Source organism: Pristis pectinata, chromosome 5, assembly GCF_009764475.1.
Source record: "Pristis pectinata isolate sPriPec2 chromosome 5, sPriPec2.1.pri, whole genome shotgun sequence".
Taxonomy (NCBI): Eukaryota; Metazoa; Chordata; class Chondrichthyes; order Rhinopristiformes; family Pristidae; genus Pristis; species Pristis pectinata.
This window is the reverse complement of record NC_067409.1, coordinates 9,935,850-9,958,354: the sequence shown is the minus strand read 5'-3', so window position 1 is coordinate 9,958,354 and position 22,505 is coordinate 9,935,850. Positions and strand designations below refer to the sequence as shown.

The 22,505-nt window shown below is 42.4% G+C and overlaps 1 protein-coding gene across 1 annotated transcript in view; it reads left to right on the top strand.

Moving 5' to 3' along the window:
* Nucleotides 1-22,505, top strand: part of LOC127570500 (tetratricopeptide repeat protein 21B-like) — a 71,047-nt gene that overhangs the window by 19,914 nt on the left and 28,628 nt on the right. The window contains exons 8-18 of the mRNA XM_052016137.1: nucleotides 1,568-1,666; nucleotides 1,995-2,187; nucleotides 3,049-3,146; nucleotides 5,294-5,494; nucleotides 6,938-7,067; nucleotides 10,810-10,967; nucleotides 13,840-14,055; nucleotides 15,395-15,633; nucleotides 18,402-18,474; nucleotides 19,682-19,792; nucleotides 21,078-21,216. Of these exons, the coding sequence (XP_051872097.1) occupies nucleotides 1,568-1,666; nucleotides 1,995-2,187; nucleotides 3,049-3,146; nucleotides 5,294-5,494; nucleotides 6,938-7,067; nucleotides 10,810-10,967; nucleotides 13,840-14,055; nucleotides 15,395-15,633; nucleotides 18,402-18,474; nucleotides 19,682-19,792; nucleotides 21,078-21,216 (1,657 nt within the window). The remainder of the gene's footprint in view (nucleotides 1-1,567; nucleotides 1,667-1,994; nucleotides 2,188-3,048; nucleotides 3,147-5,293; nucleotides 5,495-6,937; nucleotides 7,068-10,809; nucleotides 10,968-13,839; nucleotides 14,056-15,394; nucleotides 15,634-18,401; nucleotides 18,475-19,681; nucleotides 19,793-21,077; nucleotides 21,217-22,505) is intronic.

Sequence of the window (22,505 nt, the reverse complement as noted above, 5' to 3'; positions counted from 1 at the left end):
CTTCAGCCAGAGGGTAGTGAATCTGTGGAATTCATTGCCACAAGGGGCTGTGGAGGCCATGTCATTGGGTGTATTTAAAGCAGAGATTGATAGGTTCTTGATTGGGAAGGGGCTTAGGTGTTACAGGGAGAAGACAGGACAATGGGGTTGAAAAAATATTAACCATGATTGAATGGCGGAGTAGGCTTGATGGGCTGAATGGCCTAATTCTGCTCCTATATCTCATAGAAAGAAATCTGCCCTGTGATTCCAATGCCATCAATCTGGTTGACTCAATTGCCCTTTGAAATGGACTAGCCAGGAGAATTTGTGGGTAGCTTTAAGTATGGCCTTGCCAGCTACATGCACATTCCATGAGTGAATATGATTAAAGCAAAGGGCAGTGACTCACTGTAGCAGATGTGGTGGAAGCAATTGTAGGAGCTCCTTGTGAAGAGGGAGTAGTGAGACAGCCACTATAGTCCCTGAGCACCGCTGCTTGTTCCCATTCCTTGCAGCCCCTCTCTCCCACCCAAGGTCATGGCATCTGGATCCTTGTCTACAATGGTTCCTGGGTGAAGGAGCACCATTCTTTATGCTCTTATTTACCAGACACAGATCACACATTATCACCAAAGAATTGAATCAAGGTTAAAAAAAAGAAATATTACTCAGTTTTATGGAATGAAACTTGAATATAATTTATTTCCACTGTGTGTGAGAGGGAGAGAGAGAGAACATTGTTTTTCCATAGGTTATAGTTTTCAGCGCAAGTAGAAAAGGGGTAATTTCTAAATGAATCTTAGTGCAGAGTCCAATCTTGGCAAGTCTATAATTGGTCACTTCATGATGCAGACATGGAGAGGATTAATAATGTGATAATGAGATCCCAGGTATTGCTTGTGAAAAGTGATTGAGCAGGAATATTTCCTTCATGTTCAGTAATCCTCTTCTCATCTGTATTTATTATGGAGAAGGACATGGAAGCTAATGAGTTCAGGGAAGAGAACAGTGATATCCAGAAGCATTTCAACATTACCAAGGAGGAGGTGTTGCCGGTCTTGAAGCAGATAAATCCTCAGGAGCTGACCAGGTGTACCCTTGGTGGGAAGCAAGGGAGGGGATTGCTTTGGCCCTGGCAGAGATTTTTGTATCTTCATTAGCCATGGGTGAGGTACCAGAAGACTGGAGAATGGCTAATGTTGTGCCTTTATTTAACAACAAAGCTTCAAAGACAAGCCAGGGAACTACAAGCCAGTGAGCCTTCTTATATCATTAGTGGGAAAGTTACTGGAAGGGATTCTGAGGGAGAGAATTTATTGGCATCTGGAAAGGCAAGGACTGATTAGGGATAGTCAACATGGCTTTGTTCATGGGAGATCATGTCTCACAAATTTGATTGGACATAAGTTGAATTTCAGAGAGGTGAGAATTGTCGCCCTTGATATCAAGATCTATTTGACTTGGTGAAGAACTACACCCAGGTAAAGCTGAAGCCAATGGGCTCGGTTTGGGATCAGAAGGAAAGCTCTGTCGTGGCCAGCAGCATATCTGGCTCTTAATTTATGCAATCTATGTATTGATGTAGGCTGAAAATCATGTGAAAGAACTCATTAATGCCTTGGAGAAAAGGGAACCTCAAAATCCAAAGCTTCACCACCGAGTGGCTGTTATTTTAAGCAGAATGGTAAGTAGACAATTATTCCTCCTCTTGATCATCTCTGTAACTTGTTTGAAATAAAGAAGTGGATGTCGAAACAGATTTATTAAGGATAAATCCTAACTTTTATTTTGTAAGAACTTTTTCTTCAGAGTTTTATTTTTGTTCATTGGATTATTTGCATACTCAGAATTGTACAGCATAGAACACCATTCAGAAGGCACAATGCAATTAGTCTTCCCTCCACCCCCACTTTATCTCCATTGTCCTCCACTAATTTCCCCCCTTCAAATATATTCTGCGTTCCCTCAATAGATGGAGGTATGACCCGTTGTGCATTTTGTATCCTTGCCAGTGCGGGAGGAACCAGACCATCCTGGACCAGGTGTACAATCTGGTGGAACGTGCATTCTACATGGACCCCACAGACTCACAGATTGCCACTGAGCTGGGATACCAGCTGATTCTGCAAGAGAAGCCATGGCTTGCAGTGAAGCAGTACACTGAGGCAATGAAACTGGATGAAGCCAACATACCTGCAATGACAGGTGTGATTTCTCAATGGTTCTGGATTCTACATTTACGAGTCTGAAAATAGTAGAGAGATTTCATGTCAACAGTATGTAAAGATAGGTTGAACAAGGATAATATGCTTAGATGGATAATAGCTGAGATGGGCTCAATAAATATTCAAGTGCAAAATTACAATTTCTCACAAATAAATCTGCACAAATGTTCAAACATTGAAAACAAAATGGACAAATGAGACAATTGGTCATAATTTTGAAAATTTGGAAGAGTTAAAACATGTTGAAGGAGACAAACATGTAACAAAGAAGCCGCCATTTTAGATATTCTTGCAAAAATACTTTTCTTCAGGTGTTATTTTATCTGAAGCTTTAAAATTCTTAAAATAGGCAGGAAAAGAATGCAAGATAAATCAAGCAGTGGTCATTTAGTGGTATCAGATTAGATATTAAAAATATGTGTTTGTTAAGAGGAAAGATAATTCAATGGAGACTGCTGGAGATACTCTGCAGATCAGGCAGCATCTTGAGAGAAAAACCGAGTTAATGCTCCACATCAAATGACCTCTCTTCTGCAGGATAGGAAGATTAAGAATGTCTGCAGTGTTATGTTTTCGTATAGTTAACTGTATAGTAGGTCTGGTCTTCAACATATTTTTGTTTGACGAGGATAGACTTGGTAGAATGTTCTATCACATTACAATGGGTATCCCAGATAGATTCAAACTTGTTAATTTCTATGTAAGTGAAAATTTTGAATTGATAGAATGTATTTTTTCATTAATAAAGGCATTACGGTTGATAACGCACACAAAGGAATGGTCTTAAGATTTCACAAAGACCTAGTAGCTGAATAATAAGAAAATAGTTTATTGTGTTTAGGGAGAATTCGAGCTGAGATCTTACTTGGGCATATAGAAGATGCAGAGCAACAGCTGGAGTTTCTGAAAGAAGTGCAAGAATTCATTGGAACATCTGGGGTAAGGAAGAGTCTATGGCCTAGAGCAGAAGTACTCAATGGAAAGCCCGATGATAAGTTTATTAGATTTCCTTCCAAAAGTGATCAACCACAAAATTACATGAAGCCAAATTGTAATTGCTGAGAGCCAGTGACTCGGGCTCACAGTCATAGAGTCATACACTGTGGAAACAGACCCTTTGGGCAACAAGTCCTTGCAAACAACCAGAAACCCATTTACACCAATTCTACTTCAATCTGCCCACATTCTCAATTCTACACACTGGGGGCAATTGGCAGCAGAAATTAACCTATTAACTCACATGTCTTTAGGATAAGAACAGAAAATACTGAAAATACTCTACATCAGGAAGAGAAAAAGAGTTAGTGTTTCACAAAGTCATCCCTTTGTCAGCATCTTTGTCCTGAAACATTAACTCTGTTTCTCTTCCCACACATGCTGCCTGACCTGCTGACTGTTTCCAGTATTTTTCTATTTTTGTTTTAGATTTCCAGCATCTGCAGTTTTCTATTTACTTCACACGTCTTTGGGATGTGGGAGGAAACTAGAGCACCTCGAGGAAACCCACGGTGGTCACAGGGAGAACATGCAAACTCCACACAGATAGTACCCTCAGTGACGATTGAACCCAGGTCATTGGTGCTGTGAAGCAGTGGCTTTACTAGCTGTACCACCAAGCACACGCACAACTAAAAGCAGGAATCTAAGATGTCCTGATGGTCAGGTTCCATTTTGTCCATGACAGAGCAGTGACATGTTGAAGAGAGGTTCTGGCACATCCGAACCTGGGGAGAACTGGCATTCACATGAATAGGGTTGCTTATTGACCCCTGTGGCAAGAAAAAGCATAGCTGAGTGCTATATTTAATTTATTTTATTTAACGATTTTAATTATTAACTCATGTTTTAATGTGTTTTGATTTTACTTTTGTAAATGCTTTAATAATACTACTTTTTAATTATTTAAATCCATGTTATTTTTCTAATTACCTTTGACCTTCAAGACAATTAAAAAATCGTTAATAAGCATTTTACAGCCAACAGCAGGGAGTAGGGCTTTGGCTGTACTTGCTGTGCAGACCCCATTCTACCTCACAGGGTGCCTGCTGGGTGCAGGGGGTCAGCTTGTTGCACTCTGTAACTTGTTCTCTCTCACCTGCCCACCAACTCTCCTCCCATCCCGGTTCTTCCCCCACCCACCGACACCAAGGGGCAATCTGCAGTGGCCAATTAACCTACCAGCACGTCTTTGGGGTATGTGGGAAGAAATCAGAGCACCCGGTGGATACTCACAGGATCATGTGAAGAACATGCAAGCTGCCCACAGGCAGCACTCAACGTCAGGATCCACAATGAGCTACAACTCTGGCACTCACCATGAGATAAGTGCGGCTACATGCCTCTGCCTCTAGGGCAGGCACAGTAGTGTAGCCCTAGCCCTAGTGTAGATTAGTGTAACACTATTACAGCGCCAGCAGCCCGGGTTCAATTCCAGCCACTGTCTGTAAGGAGTTTGTACATTCTCCCTGTGTGACTGCGTGGGTTTCCTCCGGGTGCTCCAATTTCCTCCCATGTTCCAAAGACGTACGGGTTAGGAAGTTGTGGGCATGCTATGTTGGTGCCAGAAGCGTGGTGACACTTGCAGGCTGCCCCCAGAACACTCTATGCAAAAGATGCATTTCAACGTGTGTTTCGATAAGATAAGACATCTTTATTAGTCACATGTACGTCGAAACACAGTGATGTACATGTGACTAATAAAGGTATTTTATCTGTGGAACGATTCAGTTGGAAGTTCCAGCCCAACACAACCTGCCTAGGGACCAAAATTTTTCCCCATTTGGCTATTTCCTTCAAGGGTTGTCCAATTGTCCAGGCAACTGTATCTGATTCAGTCTGGTGCGTCAGCCATGCAGCTTAACCCAGGGAGTCTTTGCAGGGAACAGATATCCTTTCTCCATTATACCCCACTTGGAAACTCAGCAATGGCCTAACTCCAGGCCTTGCATGTCTTTCTCTCCCTTCACTGATGCTTACTGGGATAGAACCAGTGGGTGGAGACTACAAATATGCCAAAATGGCCTGAAGGTTTTAAGGGCTTCACTATGTACAGCATTTCACTGAAATTATTTTGTTCTCTCTTAAAGGAGCTGGCTTATCTTCAAGCAGTATTAGCAGCAAACAAGGGCAGAGGACCAAAAGTGATCATCAAGTTCCTGAACCAAGCTGTAGACATTCATTTTACTTCACTGCAGGACGTTCCTCTTAGTGTCGAGTACTTTGAGAAACTCAACCCTGAGTTCCTGCTGGACATTGTAAAGACATTTTTATCCCTTTGTCCAGATCAGGTGAGAATCAAGGAAACCACAAGAAGTTTTTTTTAAAAATTCATTTTATGGGATGTATCATTGTTGGCAAGACCAGGGTTTATTGCCCATTCTCATTCAACCTGAGAAGGTGGGAGTGAGCTGCCTTCTTGAATCATTGCAGTCCTTCTGATGAAGGCGCTCCCACTGTGCTGTTGGATAGACAGTTCCAGGATTTAGATCCATCATCGGTGAAGGACCAGTGATATATTACCAAGTTATGATGGTGCGTGACATGAAGGTAGGTTTGGAGACAGAAGTGCTCATATGCGCCTGTTGTCCTAGATGATGGATGTCATGAATTTGGGAAATGTTTCCAAAGAATCCTTACAAGTTGCGACTCACAGCTACTTACAGGCTTCCTGTACAGTTGTGGTGCATGGATGGCGAAACTGGATAAATATTTAAGCTAGCAGCTGAATTGTATCTACAATAAAGAGGGTGTTACGTGGTCAAAGTCCAAGTCGAGTTTATTGTCATATGCACATGTATGCACAGGTGCAATAAAAAACTTACTTGCAGCAGCATATAGAATGTGTTTAACAATCTAAGTATCATTTGTTTCACCTTTTATTATGTACTCATTTGCTGGTAGGGTTTAATGGTACAAGTCAGTAATAAGGAACACAGTGGTCAGCAAATTTTGCAGTGTGGACAATGTACCATTCATGTCAGTGGTGCCTGGGAATCTGCGCGCTGACAATGCAGCAGACTCATTTCAGCAATAATGCTTACTCTAATTGGAATCAATATCATTAGCCCGCAGTGTTGCAATTCCCATTAGGCCTGGGTTTATCACTTATGGTAGAGTCTTTCTTTAAACCGATTTGTGGCAGCAGCTCAGTGGTGCAGGTAGTAGAGCTGTTGTCTCACAACTCCAGAGACCTGAGTTTGATCCTGATCCCAGTGCTCTGTGGAGATTTGCACATTCTCCCTATAAAGGTGCAGGGCAATTTTTTTTACACACAGAGTGGTGGGTGCCTGGAATGTGTTGCCAGGGATGGTGGTGGAGGCAAGTACTATAGAGGCATTTAAGGAGCTCTTGGTTAGGCTCATGAATGTGCAGAGAATGGAGGGATATTGGACATTGTGTAGGCAGAAGTGATCAGTTTAGTGAGCCGTTTAAATAGTTTGGCACGACATCATGGACCAAAGGGCCTGTTCCTGTGCTGTACTTTTCTATGACCCCATGAGTTTCCTCAAGGTGCTCCAGTTTCCTCCCACATCGCAAAAGTGTGTGGTATGGTAGGTTAATTGGCTAAGGTAAAATTGTCCCTTGTGTAGGTGGGAATGTTGGGGGAATAGGTTACAGGGAAAGTCTGTGGCATTGCTCAGTGAGTTGGCAGAGACTCAATGTGCCACATGGCCTTTCATGTTATAAGGAAATTTGAAGTATAATGTGAATTGTCATGATTGCTTTCACAGCCTGTTTTGCAAGGACAACCTCTTTCTCCTCTGCTGAGACAGTCTGCTATGATACTCGAGCCAGTGTTCAAGGCAGCACCTGGGATTAAGGAGGTTTTATACATTATGGCTAAAATTAGATACCTCTCAGGTAAGAACATGTTTAGTATTGGTAATTTGTTTATTATTCTCACATATACCGAGATACAGTGAAAAATTTTGTATGTCATCCAGACAGATTATTTCACCACATCAGTGCATTGAGGTAGTACAAGGGGAGAGCAATAATAGATTGCAGAATATAGTGTTATATTTACAGGGAAAGTGCAGTGCAGGTAGACAATGAGGTGCAAGGCCATGACATGGTAGATTGTGAGGTGAAGAATTGTACAAAAGGTCCATTCAAGAGTCTTATAATGGTGGGATAGAAGCTGTCCTTGGGCCTGGTGGTACGTGTCCTCGAGCTTTTGTACCTTCTGTCCGATGGAAGGGGGTAGAAGTGAGAATGACTAGGGTGGAAGGGACTTCGATTACGTTGGCTGCTTTTCCTATGGAGGGGAGGCTGCTTTTCGTGATAGACTGGGCTGTGTTCACACCTCTCTGCAGTTTCTTGGGGCCTTGGCCAGAGTAGTTACCATACCGAGCTGTGATGAATCTGGATAGGATGGTGCATCTGCAAAAATTGGTGAGGGACATAGGGGACATTCCAAATGTAGAGGCGCTGGTGAACTTCCTTTGCCATAGCTTCTACATGGCTGGACCAGGACAAGTTATTGATGATATTTACACCTATTGACTACAATCAGCTTAACATCTAATATAATCTTAAAATATTAATCATTGCTTATGTGGTTTACAAAGAAATCTATGCTGTACTTTTAAACCACTGACACTGAGCACCATATCCTCACTGGATCGACAGGAACAGCTCTTTGATCCTTTGCAAATCAAAAAGGAATCATGAGGTTTACATTCAAGTTCCTAGGTGTAAATATCACCAATAACTTGTCCTGATGAATGACTGAGATGTGAATGAGGGAGGCAGGTCAGTAATTTTATAGATGACACGAAGATTGGCGGAATTGTTGATAGTGTGGAAGATAGCCTGCAGAGAAATGTCAACGTTTCAATGAAGTGGGCTGAAGAATTGCAGATGGAGTTTAATCCAGACAAATGTGATGCATTTTGGGAATACTAATGAGGCTAGGACATATTCCATGAATGGTAGGGTTCTGAGCAGTACTGAGGAACAGAGGGACCTTGGAGTACAAGTCCATAGAAGGTGGTAACACAGGTTAGGAAGGCATATGGGATACTGGCTTTAATTAGCTAGGGCAATGAATACAGAAGTAGGGAGGTTATGCTCTAACTTCATTTAAAAAAAATGGCCAGACTCAGCTGGGGTACTGTGTAGAGTTCTGGTCATCAAGATATAGGAAGGATGTGATAGCACTGGGGAGGGTGCAGAGGAGATTCACCAGTATGTTGCCTGGGATAGAGCAGTTCAGTTATGAGGAGAGACTTGAGAAGCTGGGTTTTTTATCCCTGGAGCAGAGGAGGTTAAAATGAAACATGATTGAGATATATAAAATTATGAGGGGTACAGATCAGATATACTGCAGGGAAAACTTCCCGTATCAGAGGTAGATAAAACTAGACAACATAGATTTACGGTAAGAAGGAAGTGATTCAGAGGGGATATGAGGGGGATCTTCTTTGTCCGAGAGTGGTGAGCACCTGGGATGCACTTTCTGAGAGAGTGGTTGAAGCTGAGTCGATGACAGCATTTAAGAAGTGTCTAGATAAAATAGGTTAATATGGCATGGATGAGTCAGGCCGAATGGCCTGTTTCCATGCTGTGTGATTCTATGATAAAGTGATATCATATGCTGTCCCTTAATTTGCATTTTAAAAGACAAAAAGCAAATTAAATGGCTTTAAGATATGACCTTGTACTTTTCGAAGGTTAGAATTTTTTTTAACATCTCTTCCATGCAGTCACTTTCCAACCAGCAGTGAGAGTTCATCGAAGGATATGCAGCATCATTATTGTCAAGGGCAGGATTGAGCCACTGTTCCTGTGGGTGTGAATGTCGGAGTCACAGAGTCAGCATGAAACCAGGCCCTTTGATCCACCTTGTCTGCACCAACCATTAAGCACCCATTGCACTCATCCTACATAAGTCATATTTTATTCTCCCCAGATTCCCATCAAATCCCCCCAGCACTCATCTACACACTAGGAGCAATTCACCGTGACTAATTATCCTACGAACCAACATATCTTTGGGATGTGGGAGGAACCGGACCACTTGGAGGAAATCTATCTGGTCACCAGAAGAACGTGCAAACTCCACAAAGACAGCACCAGATGTCAGGATTGAACCTGGAGTTGTGAGGCACTCTACTAGCTGTGCTTCTGAAACATGGCTCATGTGCAAGATATCCTTCAGGAATTTACCCCCCTCACCTTAAATGCATGTCCTCTAGTATTAGACATTTTGACCCTGGGGAAAAAGATATTGGCTGTCTACTCTATCTATGCCTCTCATAATCTTATAAACTTCTATAAGGTCTCCCCTCAGCCTCTGCTGCTCCAGAGAAAACAACTCAAGTTTATCTAACCTCTTCTCATAGTACATGCCCTCTAATCCAGGCAGCATCCTTGTAAACCTCTTCTGCACCCTCTCCAAAGCCTCCTCATCCTCCCTATAATAGAGCGACCAGAATTGAATGTAATACTCCAGATGCAGCCTGACAAGAGTTTTATTAAGCTGCAACGTAACTTCCCAACTCTTGAACACAATGCCTCGACTAATGAAGGCAAGCATGCCATACACCTTCTTCACCACCCTATCAACCTGTGCAGCCACTTCCCAGGAGCTATGGACTTGGACCCCAAAATTCCTTGGTACATTGAGTAATACAGCACAGAAACAGGCCCTTTGGCCCAACTCATCCATGCCGACCAAGATGCCCATCTAAGCTAGTGCAATTTGTCCGCATTTGGCCCATTTCCCTCTAAACCTTTCCTATCCATGTACTGGTCCAAGTGCCTTTTAAATGTTGTTATTGTCCCTGCCTCTACCACCTCCTCTGGCAGCTTGTTCCATATGTGCACCATCCTCTGCATGAAGAAGTTGCACCTTAGGTCCTTTTTTAAATCTTTCCCTTCTCATGTTAAGCCTATGCCCTCAAGTCTTTGATTCCCTTTCCCTGGGAAAAAAGACTATGTGCATTCACCCTTTCTATGCCCCATCTATAAGGTCATCCCTCAATCTCCTACACTCCAAGGAATAAAGTCCTAGCCTGCCCAATCTCTCCTTATAATTCAGGCCCTTGAGTCCTGGCAATATTCTTGTAAATCTTTGCACTCTTTCTGGCTTAGTGATATCTTTCCAGAAAAGGGTAATCAAAGCTGTACACAGTACTCTAGATGCAGCCTTGTACAACTGCAACATAATGTCCAACTCATGTACTCAATGCCTGACTGATGAAGGCCAGTGTGACAAACACCCTCTTCACCACCCTGTCAACCTGGGATGGCACTTTAAGCGAACTATTTATCTGTTCTCCGAGGTCCCTCTGTTCCACAACACTCCTTAGGGTCCTACTGTTCACTGTGAAAGTCCTGCCCTGGATTGACTTCCCAAAATGCAACACCTCATACTTATCTGAATTGAACTCCATTTTCCATTCCTTGTCACACTTACCCAACTGATCAAGATCCGCCTGTAATCTTCGATCACCACCTTCACTGTCTATGATACCACCCATTAAGCCACTAGATCTGAGCATGGCAGTGGGTAAATTTGGACTCTGTGCTTTAGGAATGAAAGTAATAACAGATGTAGAAACTGGATTTCACCTCTGCTGATCTTCATCCTGCACAGGTAACTTGAGCACAGCACAGGCCATTCTGTACCAATATCTCCAGACGGACCCCAGTTTTGCTGATGGCCACCTGCTCATGGCTCAGATATACCTGTCCCAGGGCAATTTTAAAGAATGCTCCCATTCCCTGGAACTGGGACTCAGTTACAACTTCCAGGTGAGATTATGTCGTTAGGCTAAAACAAAAGGGGGAAATAAAACTGCAGCTGCTAAAAATCTGAGATAAAAACAGAGAATGCCAGAAACACTCAGTAGTCCAGGCAGCATCTGTAGAGAAAGAACATTTCAGGACATTTTTTTGCACGTCATGCTTTGCTGAGTATTACATGTATCCTCGGGAGAGGAGCATGATTTCCGATGACGGATCGTTGACCTGAAATGTTAACATTAATTCTCTTCTCACTGATACTGCCTCACCTGCTAAATGTTTCCAGAATTTTCTCTTGTTTATAACAGCCTGAAAGTTATTAATCTAGGTCAATTTGTTCTACAACACTCCCCAGCCAATAACACGATTGACCAGAAACTGAAATGGTCCAATCACAAAATTACCCTGGCTACAATGAGAGACTGAAGAGGTTGACTCAACTCCTGACGCTCTAAGGCTGTTCCACAATCTACATGGCACATATTAAGAACATGATGGAATATTGGAATATTTGCCTGGACGAGTACCACTCCAACAGCTCTCCAGAGTCTCAACATCATCCAGGACAAAGTAGGAGCTTGTTTGGCACCTCATCTGCCTAAATGTTCATTCCCTCCACCACTAGCACATAGTGGCTGAAGTATGTGCCATATATGAAATGAACTTCAGTTACTTACCCAGGCTACTTCAACAACACTTACCACACCAGTAGCCTTTATGATTAAGAGGGACGTGTACAACAGGTACATAGGAGTGCCACCAACTGCCGATTCCCTTCTCACACCATCCAGACTTGGAAGTATGTTGCCAGTCTGTCATTGTCACTGGGCTTAAATCCTGGATCTCCCATACCTAACAGTAGTGTGAGAGTACCTTCACCAGAAGGACTGCACCACCACCTTCTCAAGAGCAAGAAAGGATGGGCAATACTGTATATATAGGTCTTGCCAACAATGCCTAGGACCCAAGCATGAATAAACAAAAGTTCAGTGATTTCTGCCATGTTTGAAAATAAAAACATTGTTCATTTTGTACACTTGCTTTGCAACCTCAGAACATCCTAAAAGGATGGAAAGTTAGAGGAGGGATCACTCATATTCTGGAACATGTCAGGAAAGAGGAAGCGTTAAGAGATATTGGCACACATTAATGTTGATAAATGCTCAGGGGTTGATGGGATCCATCTCAGGATGTTATGGGAAGCAAGGGAGGAGATCGCTGGGGCTCTGAGATTTTTGAAGAGATATCTCACAAAATTGATGAAGGCAGCGTGGTAGACATGGTTTTCATGGAATTTAGCAAGGCTTTTGACAAAGTCCTACATGGTAGCATGGTTCAGAAGGGTCCAAACTGGATCCAAAATTGGCTCGGTGATAGGAGGCAGAGGATAGTGGTTGATGGGCGTTTTTCTGACCAGAAGTCTGTAACCAGTGGTGTCCCACAGGGATTGGTGCTGGGACCTTTGTTGTTTGTCATTTATATAAATGACTTGGAGGAGAATGTAAGTGGTCTGTTTAAAAAGATAGCTGATGACGCAAAAATGGGTATAGTAGCAGCTGGTGAAGAAGGCTGTGAAAGGATACAGAGGGATATTGATCAGTTGGAAAGTTGGTGGAGCAGTGACAGATGGATGTTAATCCAGATAGGGTGTGAGGTAATGCATCTTGGGATGTCAAATAGAACATATACAGTAAATGGCAGGAATCTCAGGGGTGTTGATATACAGATGGACCTTGGGGTGTAAGTTCATAGCTCCCTAAAAATGGCCCTCAGATGGATAGGTTAGTGAGGTAGACATTTGGCACGCTTACTCTGATCGGCCAAAGTATTGAATATAAGAGTTGGGGCTTCAATTTGCAGCTGTACTAAACCTTGATCAGGCTGCATTTAGAGTATTGTGTACAGTTCTGGTTGCCACCCTACAGAAAAAGTGCATAAGAGATTCACCAGGATATTGCCTGGAATTGAGGGCTTATAAGGAGAAATTGGATGGACTTGGTTTATTCTCACTAGAGTTTAGGAGGTTGAGGGATGATCTAATAGAGATTTATGAAATTATGAGAGACATAGATAGGGTAGATAGTCTTTTTCCTAGGGTGGGGAAATCTAAAACTAGAGAGCATAGATTTAAGGTGAGAGGGTAAAATTTTAAAGGAGATCTGAGAGGCAAGTTTTTCACAGAGAGATGGTGGGTATATGGAATGAGGTGCCAGAGGAAGTGGTAGAGGCAGGTACATTTACAATGCTTAAAAGGCATTTGGATAGGAAAGGTGGACAAATGGAATTATCGTAGTTAGGCTTCAAGGTCAGCATGGAAGAGTTGGGCCATTGGTGAGGAGGAGTTCCTATGGAAAGGAGAAAGAAGCGTTGGCCAACATCTGTATAAGTGATCATGTGTATCTGGAGCCGGAGAACAAAATAAACAAAGCAGTGCCACTTGCCACTAACCTCAAGGAAATATCCAAAGAACGGCCGAGCAATCTCTGTAGGAAGAATATTCTCTTTTTCAATGCCTGTCACATTAAAGAATTCTGCAGCCAGCATGCCTAAAGGCAAGAAGTACAATTTTTTAATTAACCTTTTAAATTTTATACAGATTACTAAATGGAAACTAGACATGTGGTTGTGGAAGTTGAAAGAACATGAATCTTTGTTTTAAGTATACAATATATTAAAATATTTGCGTGGGGAAATTATAATACTCACACAGAAAATTAGTTTTTAATGGCCAGGTAGTTTGTGGAGCAGTAGTGATGACATAATATGCCATCAAAAACCTACAGACTTTGTATAACAAAACATTCAATTTTTAGGGGATTTTACACTGGGAATAGTTTAGGAATAACTTAATTTCATGTCCGTTTAACTGGTTCTGCTGCAGGTTAGAGATCGTCCGATCTACCACCTGATTAAAGCCAAATCACTGAAGAAGATGGGCAACATCGCAGAAGCCATAACTATATTAAAGATAGCCATTGGTCTGCCTGGGGTGAGGAGGAGTTCCAATGGAAAGGACAACGTGGCCAACATCAGTATAAGCGATCGTGTCTCTGTGTATCTGGAGCTGGCTGAGGCTCAACACTTGAACAACGAGCAGGTACTCCCAATGATTCTCTACTCCAACAGCCTGCGTTTATGTATTTCCTTTAACACAGTAAAAGAAGAGCCAATAAATAAGGATTAATCATATAGCACCATAACAGGCCCTTCAGCCCATCGAGTCCATGCCAATTATCAAGCATCTACTTGCACTAATCCCTTTTTTTTCCTCCACACATTCAATCAGCTCCCCACCAGATTTTACCTCTCACACAAGGGACAATATACAGTGGCCAGTTAACCTACCTTTGAGAGGTGGGAGGAAACCAGAGCACCCAGATGAAACCTATCCACTCATAAGGAGAATGTGCAAACTCTACACAGACAGCACCGGAGATCAGGATTGAACCCAGGTTTCTGGCACTGGGAGACAGTAGCTCTACTAGTTGCAATACTGTATGACTTGAAATAAAACTAGAAAATCCCTGGAATCTTCAGCACAGTGACCTGTGGTGAACTGTCTGCTTTAATTGGAGATTCCCAGCAATTATGATTTTAAATTCAGCCAACGGCAATTTGCTTTTCTGCAGTGAAGACATCTTAAGACATTACAGTGATGTATTCTTGGAGAAAATTTGCCAACCAATCTTTTAATGTTTGCTCCCTTGTAAAGAACTTTTTCAGTTCGGTAAGAAGTTTTTCTATGGCACTCATTAAGTTAATCATGCTCTTTGGAGAATGGCAAAAGGACTTGAAAAGAAGATGAGTACTTGATTTGTGTACAGCAAGTTGCTGCAATCTTGAGTGCGCTGTCCAGAAGTGTGATGGAAACAGATTCTGTAATAGTCATGGGCAGGGTCTGTGGTAACTGACCCAATGTCCCTTTGAAACATTCCCCTTTCCTCTTCCTCCTTTCCAATCCCCGTGTTTACTGTTGAAGCCCATTGGTCATATTCTTCTGGTGGGGCAGCCCAGTGCAAGGCTCCATAATCTACATCTTTGAGGGTGATGGCAAAGCATTGTTGCAGATCTGAAACTTTCATCAGTAAGTGATAATATTGGGGGATGTGGAGGTCAAGTGAAAGTTACATAATTAACATTGTTGGGCAAGAATATTAAAAAGCTTGAAATCAAGGTGTGAAGACAGAATTAAGATGCAGATAAGCTGTCATCTAATTGAATGACAGGACAGGGTAGAGAGGTTGAATGACCTTCTCCTTTTCCTTTGAGCGGCGCCTAGACAGCCACCCAAGAGTAACAGTAGCCTCAGGGCATTGCTGCTCCTGCCCTACTCAGAGTAGAGGCTGCATGGCTGAGACATGCTGCTGAGATAAGCTTGGTGAGTTTTTGCAAATGCTCCCTACAAATAGCACCGATTATTGAATTTTCTTTGCCAGCATGAAGCCATCAAGGTCATGCAAGATGCCATCCATGAGTTTGCTGGAACAACAGAAGAACCTCGCATCACCATTGCCAATGTTGACTTGTGTCTCAGCAGAGATGACATAGAAACAGCATTCAGCATGCTCAAGAGCATCCATCCCAGGCAGCCTTACTACATCGAAGCTCAGGAGAAACTGGCTGAGATCTATCTGCACAAGAAGAAAGACAGAAGGCTTTACATCAAATGCTACAAGTACGTAAAAGACAGATCCAGGCTTGGAAGAAAATATGCCAATACTGGAAACTTGAAATGGCAAGGATGAGGGATAGTGGTTACACGATATTGCAGAAACGGGGGTAGTTCCTCTTAGATTGAGAATGAACAGAGATGTTTGAACTTAGAAAGTTTAGATTGAGTAAAATCTGTTTCCAATGCCAAAGGACAATGTTTTAGACAATGGGTGGTAGGATATGGAACACACCGTGTGATTGGATAGTAGAAATTTTCAATAGAATCATAAAAAAATTATGACACAGAAGGAAGCCATTTGTCCAGTCATGTTTGTGCTGGTCAAAGAAAGAGGTACTGTGTACTGGAGTACTGTGTGCAGTTCTGGTCGCCACACTATAGCAAAGGTATGATAGTTATGGAGGTGGTGCAAAGGAGATTCACCAGGATGTTGCTTGGAATAAACGTTTCAGTTATGAGGAAAGATGGAGAGGCCAGGTCTGTTTTCCCTGGAGCGGAGGAAGTTAAAGCAGGACATGATTGTGAGGTATATAAAATTATGAGGGGTATAAAATAGCATAGAGTGCAGGAGACACAAGAAATTCTGCAGATGCCGGATGTATCTGGAGCAATACACAAAAAGTGCTGGAGGAACTCAGCAGGTCCGGCAGCATCCACAGAGGGAAATAAACAGTCGACGTTTCGGGCCAAGACCCTTCATCAGGACTAGAAAGGAAGAGGGCAGAAGCCAGAATAAGAAGGTGAGAGGAGGGGGAGGAGCGCACACAGGCAAGTGCAGGAAACTTTTCTCCATATCAGAGGCAGATAAAGCAAGAGGACATAGATTTAGAGTAAAGAGGAAGAGATTTAGAGGGTATCTGAGGGGCTCTTTTTCACCAAGAGAATAGTGAATACCTGGAACGCACAGCCCAAGAGAGTGCTAGGAGCAGAGTTGCTAACAGCACAATAATGTCCAGATGAGCAATTGAATCGCCTAGGCATAGACGGCTCTGGGCCAAGTGCTGGAAGATGGAATTAATATGGATGGGTGCCCACTGGTCAGTATGGAAGAGGTGGGCCGAATGGACTGTTTCCATGATATGACTCCATGTTTATCCTGGACACTGAATCCCTTTCTTAAGGGGAAAATAGCTTCCAAAAAGCGATTGGATAAATATCCAAAAGACGAATGTAACTGCTGGGTTAGTGAAAAAGGACTGGAATTAAATAGATTGCTCTTCAGTCATTGATGGCCTTTTCCTGCATTGTGCCATCTATAATTCAACACTGAAAGCAAGTTGATCAGAATGTTAGTCAAACCCCATCAGAACCCCAAATTATAAACATTTCAAAGGCTTGTTAATCGGAGTTGATCTATCTGAAGGAGATGTACATAGAAGTAGTCAAATGACGACAGAGGAGAGGGACAAAAAAAGAACATTGTTGGAACTGAGATACAAACCATTGTCCCTTCTTAATAGGTCAGATAGCAGAGAAGAAAAGTTAATATTATGTCAGTTTTTCATCAGAACTGGCCACGTGAGATGCTGTTATAGAAACGGGCCCTTTGGCCCACCACATCCATGCTAACCTTTTTGCCCATCTACAGTAATCCCACTGGACCACATTAGGACCATATCCTTACATGCCCTGCCTATTAAAGTGTCATCCTGCATAGTAATTGTATCTGATTCCACCACCTCCTCTAGCAGTGTGTTCCAAATATCTACAACCCTCTATGTAAAAAAAAATTCCCCGATCCCTTCTAAAACTTCTACCTCTCAGCTTGCTCTCTTGTTTTTGATTACCCTACCATGGGAAAAAAAAAGTATGTCTTTCTATCTCTGCCTCTCATTATCTTGTATACTTCTAGCAGGTTACCTCTAAGCCCCCTTCACTCCATGGAAAACAAGCCCAGCCTATCCAATCTTTCCCTGTAACTGATGTCTTTCAATCCAGACAACATCATCGTGAGTCTCCTCTGCACTCTCTCCAGCACAATCACATCCTGTTCTTTGAACCTGCATTGAACTTCACTAGAACAGGGTAAGAGGCCAAAGAGAGAGAGGTCAGAGTGAGAGTGGGATGGAAAGTTAAATGGTAGTTTAGTGGCAGCGGTAACCAGAAACTCAGGGCCACCCTTACAGACTGAACAGAGGTGTTTCCCCAATCTGCTTTTGGTTTCACCAAGGTAGAGGAGACCAGATTTTGAGCACCAAGTGCACTAAATTGGAAGTGCAAGTGAATTGTTGTTCCATTGTTTGAGTCCACGGATGGTGGGAAGAGAAATGTGGAAAGTTATGTGCTGAATCTATTTAGTTACATGGGAAAGGCCATTATAAGGATAGTGGGTGTTGATGGAGCTGGAAGAGTGAACCGAAAAGTTGGGGAAAGACCAGTAGGACTTCTGTTCAAAGAAGAACAAGGTCAGTATGAGCATTTTCTTCTGAAAGGCCAGGGGTTTATAAATTGAGGTGGTAAGAAAGGTAGGAAGCCCAATGAATATTGCCACCATCACACACAGTACTCAGCTGGCCAGGCAAGAAGCATTCGATGTTATGGTCAGGACTATGCAGTGTCTTTGCATTGTCATCATTCCAAAACTTTGGAATCAAATGGGAAAAATTCTTGAGGTGAAGCCAGTGCTGCCCGAAAACAGAAAGCAGCCAGATCTGATTTGTGCTGGCAGACAACTTAAAAGAAAATATTTTCCAACAAACTTTGCATTTAAATTCCATCTACTTTACATTATGATTTGCAAAGTACTGTCTTAATGTTTTTCTATTTTACAGAGACTTGTGTGAGCAGTTCCCAAATCCACAGATAACCCTTCTCCTTGGCGATGCCTATATCACAGTCCAGGAGGTTAGTCCAAATCACTGCAATGTGCACACCCACACATTTTGTCCAGTTATAAACAGGATTTCCTTCACTGTCTTTAAAGAAAGTTGTGCTTATTCTAGTGGTGGGGCGCAGAAGTCCTTACATTGCAGGTACCCATTTCGGGGGAAATTTTAATCTAACTCTCTTGGGAGGGGTGGAAGAGTTTATAGGATGGGGTGAGACATTGGCCCCTCCCAATATTTGGTAGTTTCAGTGTAGGGTAAATCTGAGTTCTCAGTTAAATATAGAACCAAGGTTGCACTCATCAGCCTTCTGAGGTTAAAGTTGCCCTCAGTTTAGATGTCAGATACAGAGGAAAGTTCCCTCTTTGCTGGCCCACAATGCCTTTAAACCACGACCTCTAAATGTGATATTCCCAATGGCGTACTTTTTTCCAATTACCACTTCATTCATTCATTGGACACTGAAGATGGTCTGTTGGGATTGATCGTCTGGTTAGGCAGACAGTCTGTACTAGATTTGAACCCTGGTCCCTCAAGGTGAAAGGCCAGGGTCTAACACACTGCACCTATCAATTCTTTCTGGATTTTTCAAATAACTATTTAGAATTTACAGTTCTGAAACCAATCATTTAGCCCTATTAGTCTACACTATTGTTTATGGTTCATTGGACCCTTCTTCCTCCCTCTATTGTGCTGTGCATTCTTTTATCCCTTTATCAACTGATTCAGCTTTGCTTTCAATTCATCTCTCTGACAGAATTGTAAAAATTTAACACAGATTCTTGGCATAATCTATCGCAGAGTCATCAATTAGGAATCTTTCACAACTGTGTGGATACTTTTAGCAATAAGGATGAAGTTCCTCCTTTCACAGCAAGTTAAGGTAGAGCAGGAAAGGGTGGATCTGTTAGGCCTCGGTTTAGGTAGTATGTTATTAATGAGGTTTCTACTTTCACTTGCTGATCCCAGGCACACCTTTATTACGACTGGATCCACGTACTTTCAATATCCTCGAATCCTTTTTGTTTGTTATTGGTTTGTCTGTCTGTATGGACACCAGAGCTCACAGGAAGCACATTATGAGCACTGGAAATCATTTACATTTAATCCCATTGTGGCAGAATTCAAACCATCAGGTCCCCCTCCAGGCAGACTGGATTAAAAATAACCAACCCTCCACCCCCATGTTCTAAATTGTTTTATTTTATCTGAATAATTTACTTTAGCCAGAAAGAGCTATTGAGGTATATGAACAGGTGTTGAAGAAAAACCCTCATGATGGACAGTTGGTGAGGAAGATTGGTCAAGCATTAGTAAAAACTCACCACTATACCAAGGTAAGTGGAACCCTCACCTTGATAAGATGTTACAATCAGTTTAACATCTAATATGATCTTTAAATATTAATCATTGCTCATGTGGTTTACAAAGAAATCTTTGCTGTACTTTTAAATCACTGACACTGAGCACCATGTCCTCGCTGGATCGACAGGAACAGCTCTCCAGTCCTTTGCAAATCAAAAAGGAACCATAAGGTTTATATTAAAGATTTTTGAGAAGGCAAGCAAACTACCCACATCTAAGAAATATTGAATTCTTAATTCTCGTACACTAGGGTATAAAGATCATGGCCCGTGACTTTCATCTACTCCTCTCTCTGATGGGATTGCCACTAATTCCTTTCACCTTGTCATCTTAATTGAATTTTGTTTTCCTATGTATTTTTGATACAGGATCATCAAAGTTTGATCCACTAATCTTTACCACCTTCCTTCAACTGCTACCACCACCAGCCCCCTGCCCTCCTCTCTGTCACAGTTCTCTCTACCCCTCCCCTCTTTCTTTACACATTAGACTTGCTTTATCTCCAAACTCTGGGCAAGATGAAAGGTCTTTTGCCCTGAAACCTTAACTTTTTTTCTCTTTCCACACAGGAGACACAAGAGACTGCAGATGCTGGAACGTGCAGCCACAATCTGTTGGAGGAACTCAGCAGGTCGAGCACCATCTTGGGGAGGGGGTGGGGGGGGGAGAGGAATTGGCAACAGACAATCTGCTGGAGGAACTCAATAGGTCTGCCCATCATCCTTCCACACCTTCCAGCCATCTGTCCACCAACCACCTCTGGCCTCGGTCTCACCATCCCCCTCTCCTCTTTATATCGGCTATTTCCCCTCTCCGCTGTCAGTCCTGATGCAGCGCTTTGATCCGAAACATCAACAGTTCCTTTCCCGCAAGATGCCCCTTGACCCGCTGAGTTCCTCCAGCAGCTGCCCTCTTCCCACACATGCTGCCCAACATGCGGAGTATTTCCTGCATTTTCTGTTTATCTTTATCAGATTTCCAGCATCTGCAGTATTTTGCTTTTGGATTTTTGGCAACATTTGTGTACCGATCTAGGCTGAATCTCAGCTGAGTGAGATAGTACATACGACGATTAGATTTGATGTCCCATCATGAATCTTCACTTACACAACTTAACCTATTTGGCCCAAACTGGACAATATATTCTCCTGCTCAGCTAATTAGAAAGTCTTTCTCAATGGATCTCACTACATTTATATGATGCACTTATCTAGTGGGAGTTTTGCTGAAATCACGTGTGCTTTTGTTCATCTCCAGGCCATTCATTATTTCGAGGCTGCATTGAAAATTGGTGGACAGGACTTCTTGCATCATGACTTTGCCGAACTCCTTATGAGACTAAGGCTATTTGAAAGGGCAAAGAAAGTTCTCAGAAGGGCTCTGGAACATGATTTTGGTATGTTGATTTTGTATCGTGCCTCCAGGCAGAAAACAGTAAGGGTGATGTACCATAATGGTTACGAGGGTTCCAGCAGTTTGAAACACTGAGAAAATATTAGACATGGTCAATTCGTTTGTCAGAAGCTGAAAGGGAATGATTCATGATTCAGAATCATGGCAACTGTTAGAACACCATGCAGACCATTCTGCCCATCGGGTGAATGTCAGCTCCTGGTAGAGCAATCCTATCAGTCAATCCACTTACTGTTTCCCTATAGCCCTGCAGCCCATTCTCTCTCAAGCCTGTCCATGTCCCTTTTGAAGGTACTAACCCATTTTGTTCCCACTAACTCTGTAGCCATTTAATTACAGGTCACAATAGCTTTCCGATTAAAAAGATTTTGCCTCACGCCCCTCTTACATCTTTTGCCCCAAATTTTAAATCTGTTCCCCTGGTCCTTCAATTACCCATTAATAGGAACACCTTTCCTCTATTTATTGCATGAAACTCGTCATTTTTTTTAATACTATCGAATATCTTCTTAACCTCCTTTACTCAACAACCCCAGCTTCTCCTATCATTATGGCTGCTTTGGAGCCATTCCAGTAAATTTCTGCATCCTCTCTAGGATCTTTACATTCTTCCTAAAGTTAGGAGGTTAATTATGATCTAACCAGTGTTTTGTACAGGTTCAACATAACTCCCCAGCTTTCTTGTTCTATGCCTGTACTTACAACCCACAAGATTCCCCAATGCTTTAATAACCACATACTCAACATGCCCATCACTTTAGGTGGGCCCTATTATTTGTCATGTTTTATTGTTAAAAAAGGACTTCAGTTGACAAGAAAGAGCTTGTGTGTATAGGAATGGAAGGATGGGTCAGATGAATGTGTGGCTGAAGGAATGGTGCAGGAGGATGGGCTTTAGGGTCTGGAGCATTGGGACCTTTTATGGGGTAGGTGGGGCCTAAACAAACAGGATGGGTTGCACCTTAACCAGAGTGGAACCAACATTCTTGCAGGCAGGTTTGCTAGTACTGTTGGGGAAGGCTTAAACTGAGCTGTCGGGGGAAGAGGGGAGAAATAATAAGTTCAGTGGGCAGAACAAGCGAGTAAGTGAACATCAACAAAATTCAAAACTAAATTGCAATAATTTTAACAGAAAGAGTACAACTTGTAAAATAGATGAACTCAAAGCTTTAATTAACCACAGGGGTCTACGATGTTGTTGCCATCACTGAGAGATGGTTGAAGAATGGGCAGGACTAGCAACTCAATATCCCAGGGTATAGACTTTTCAGG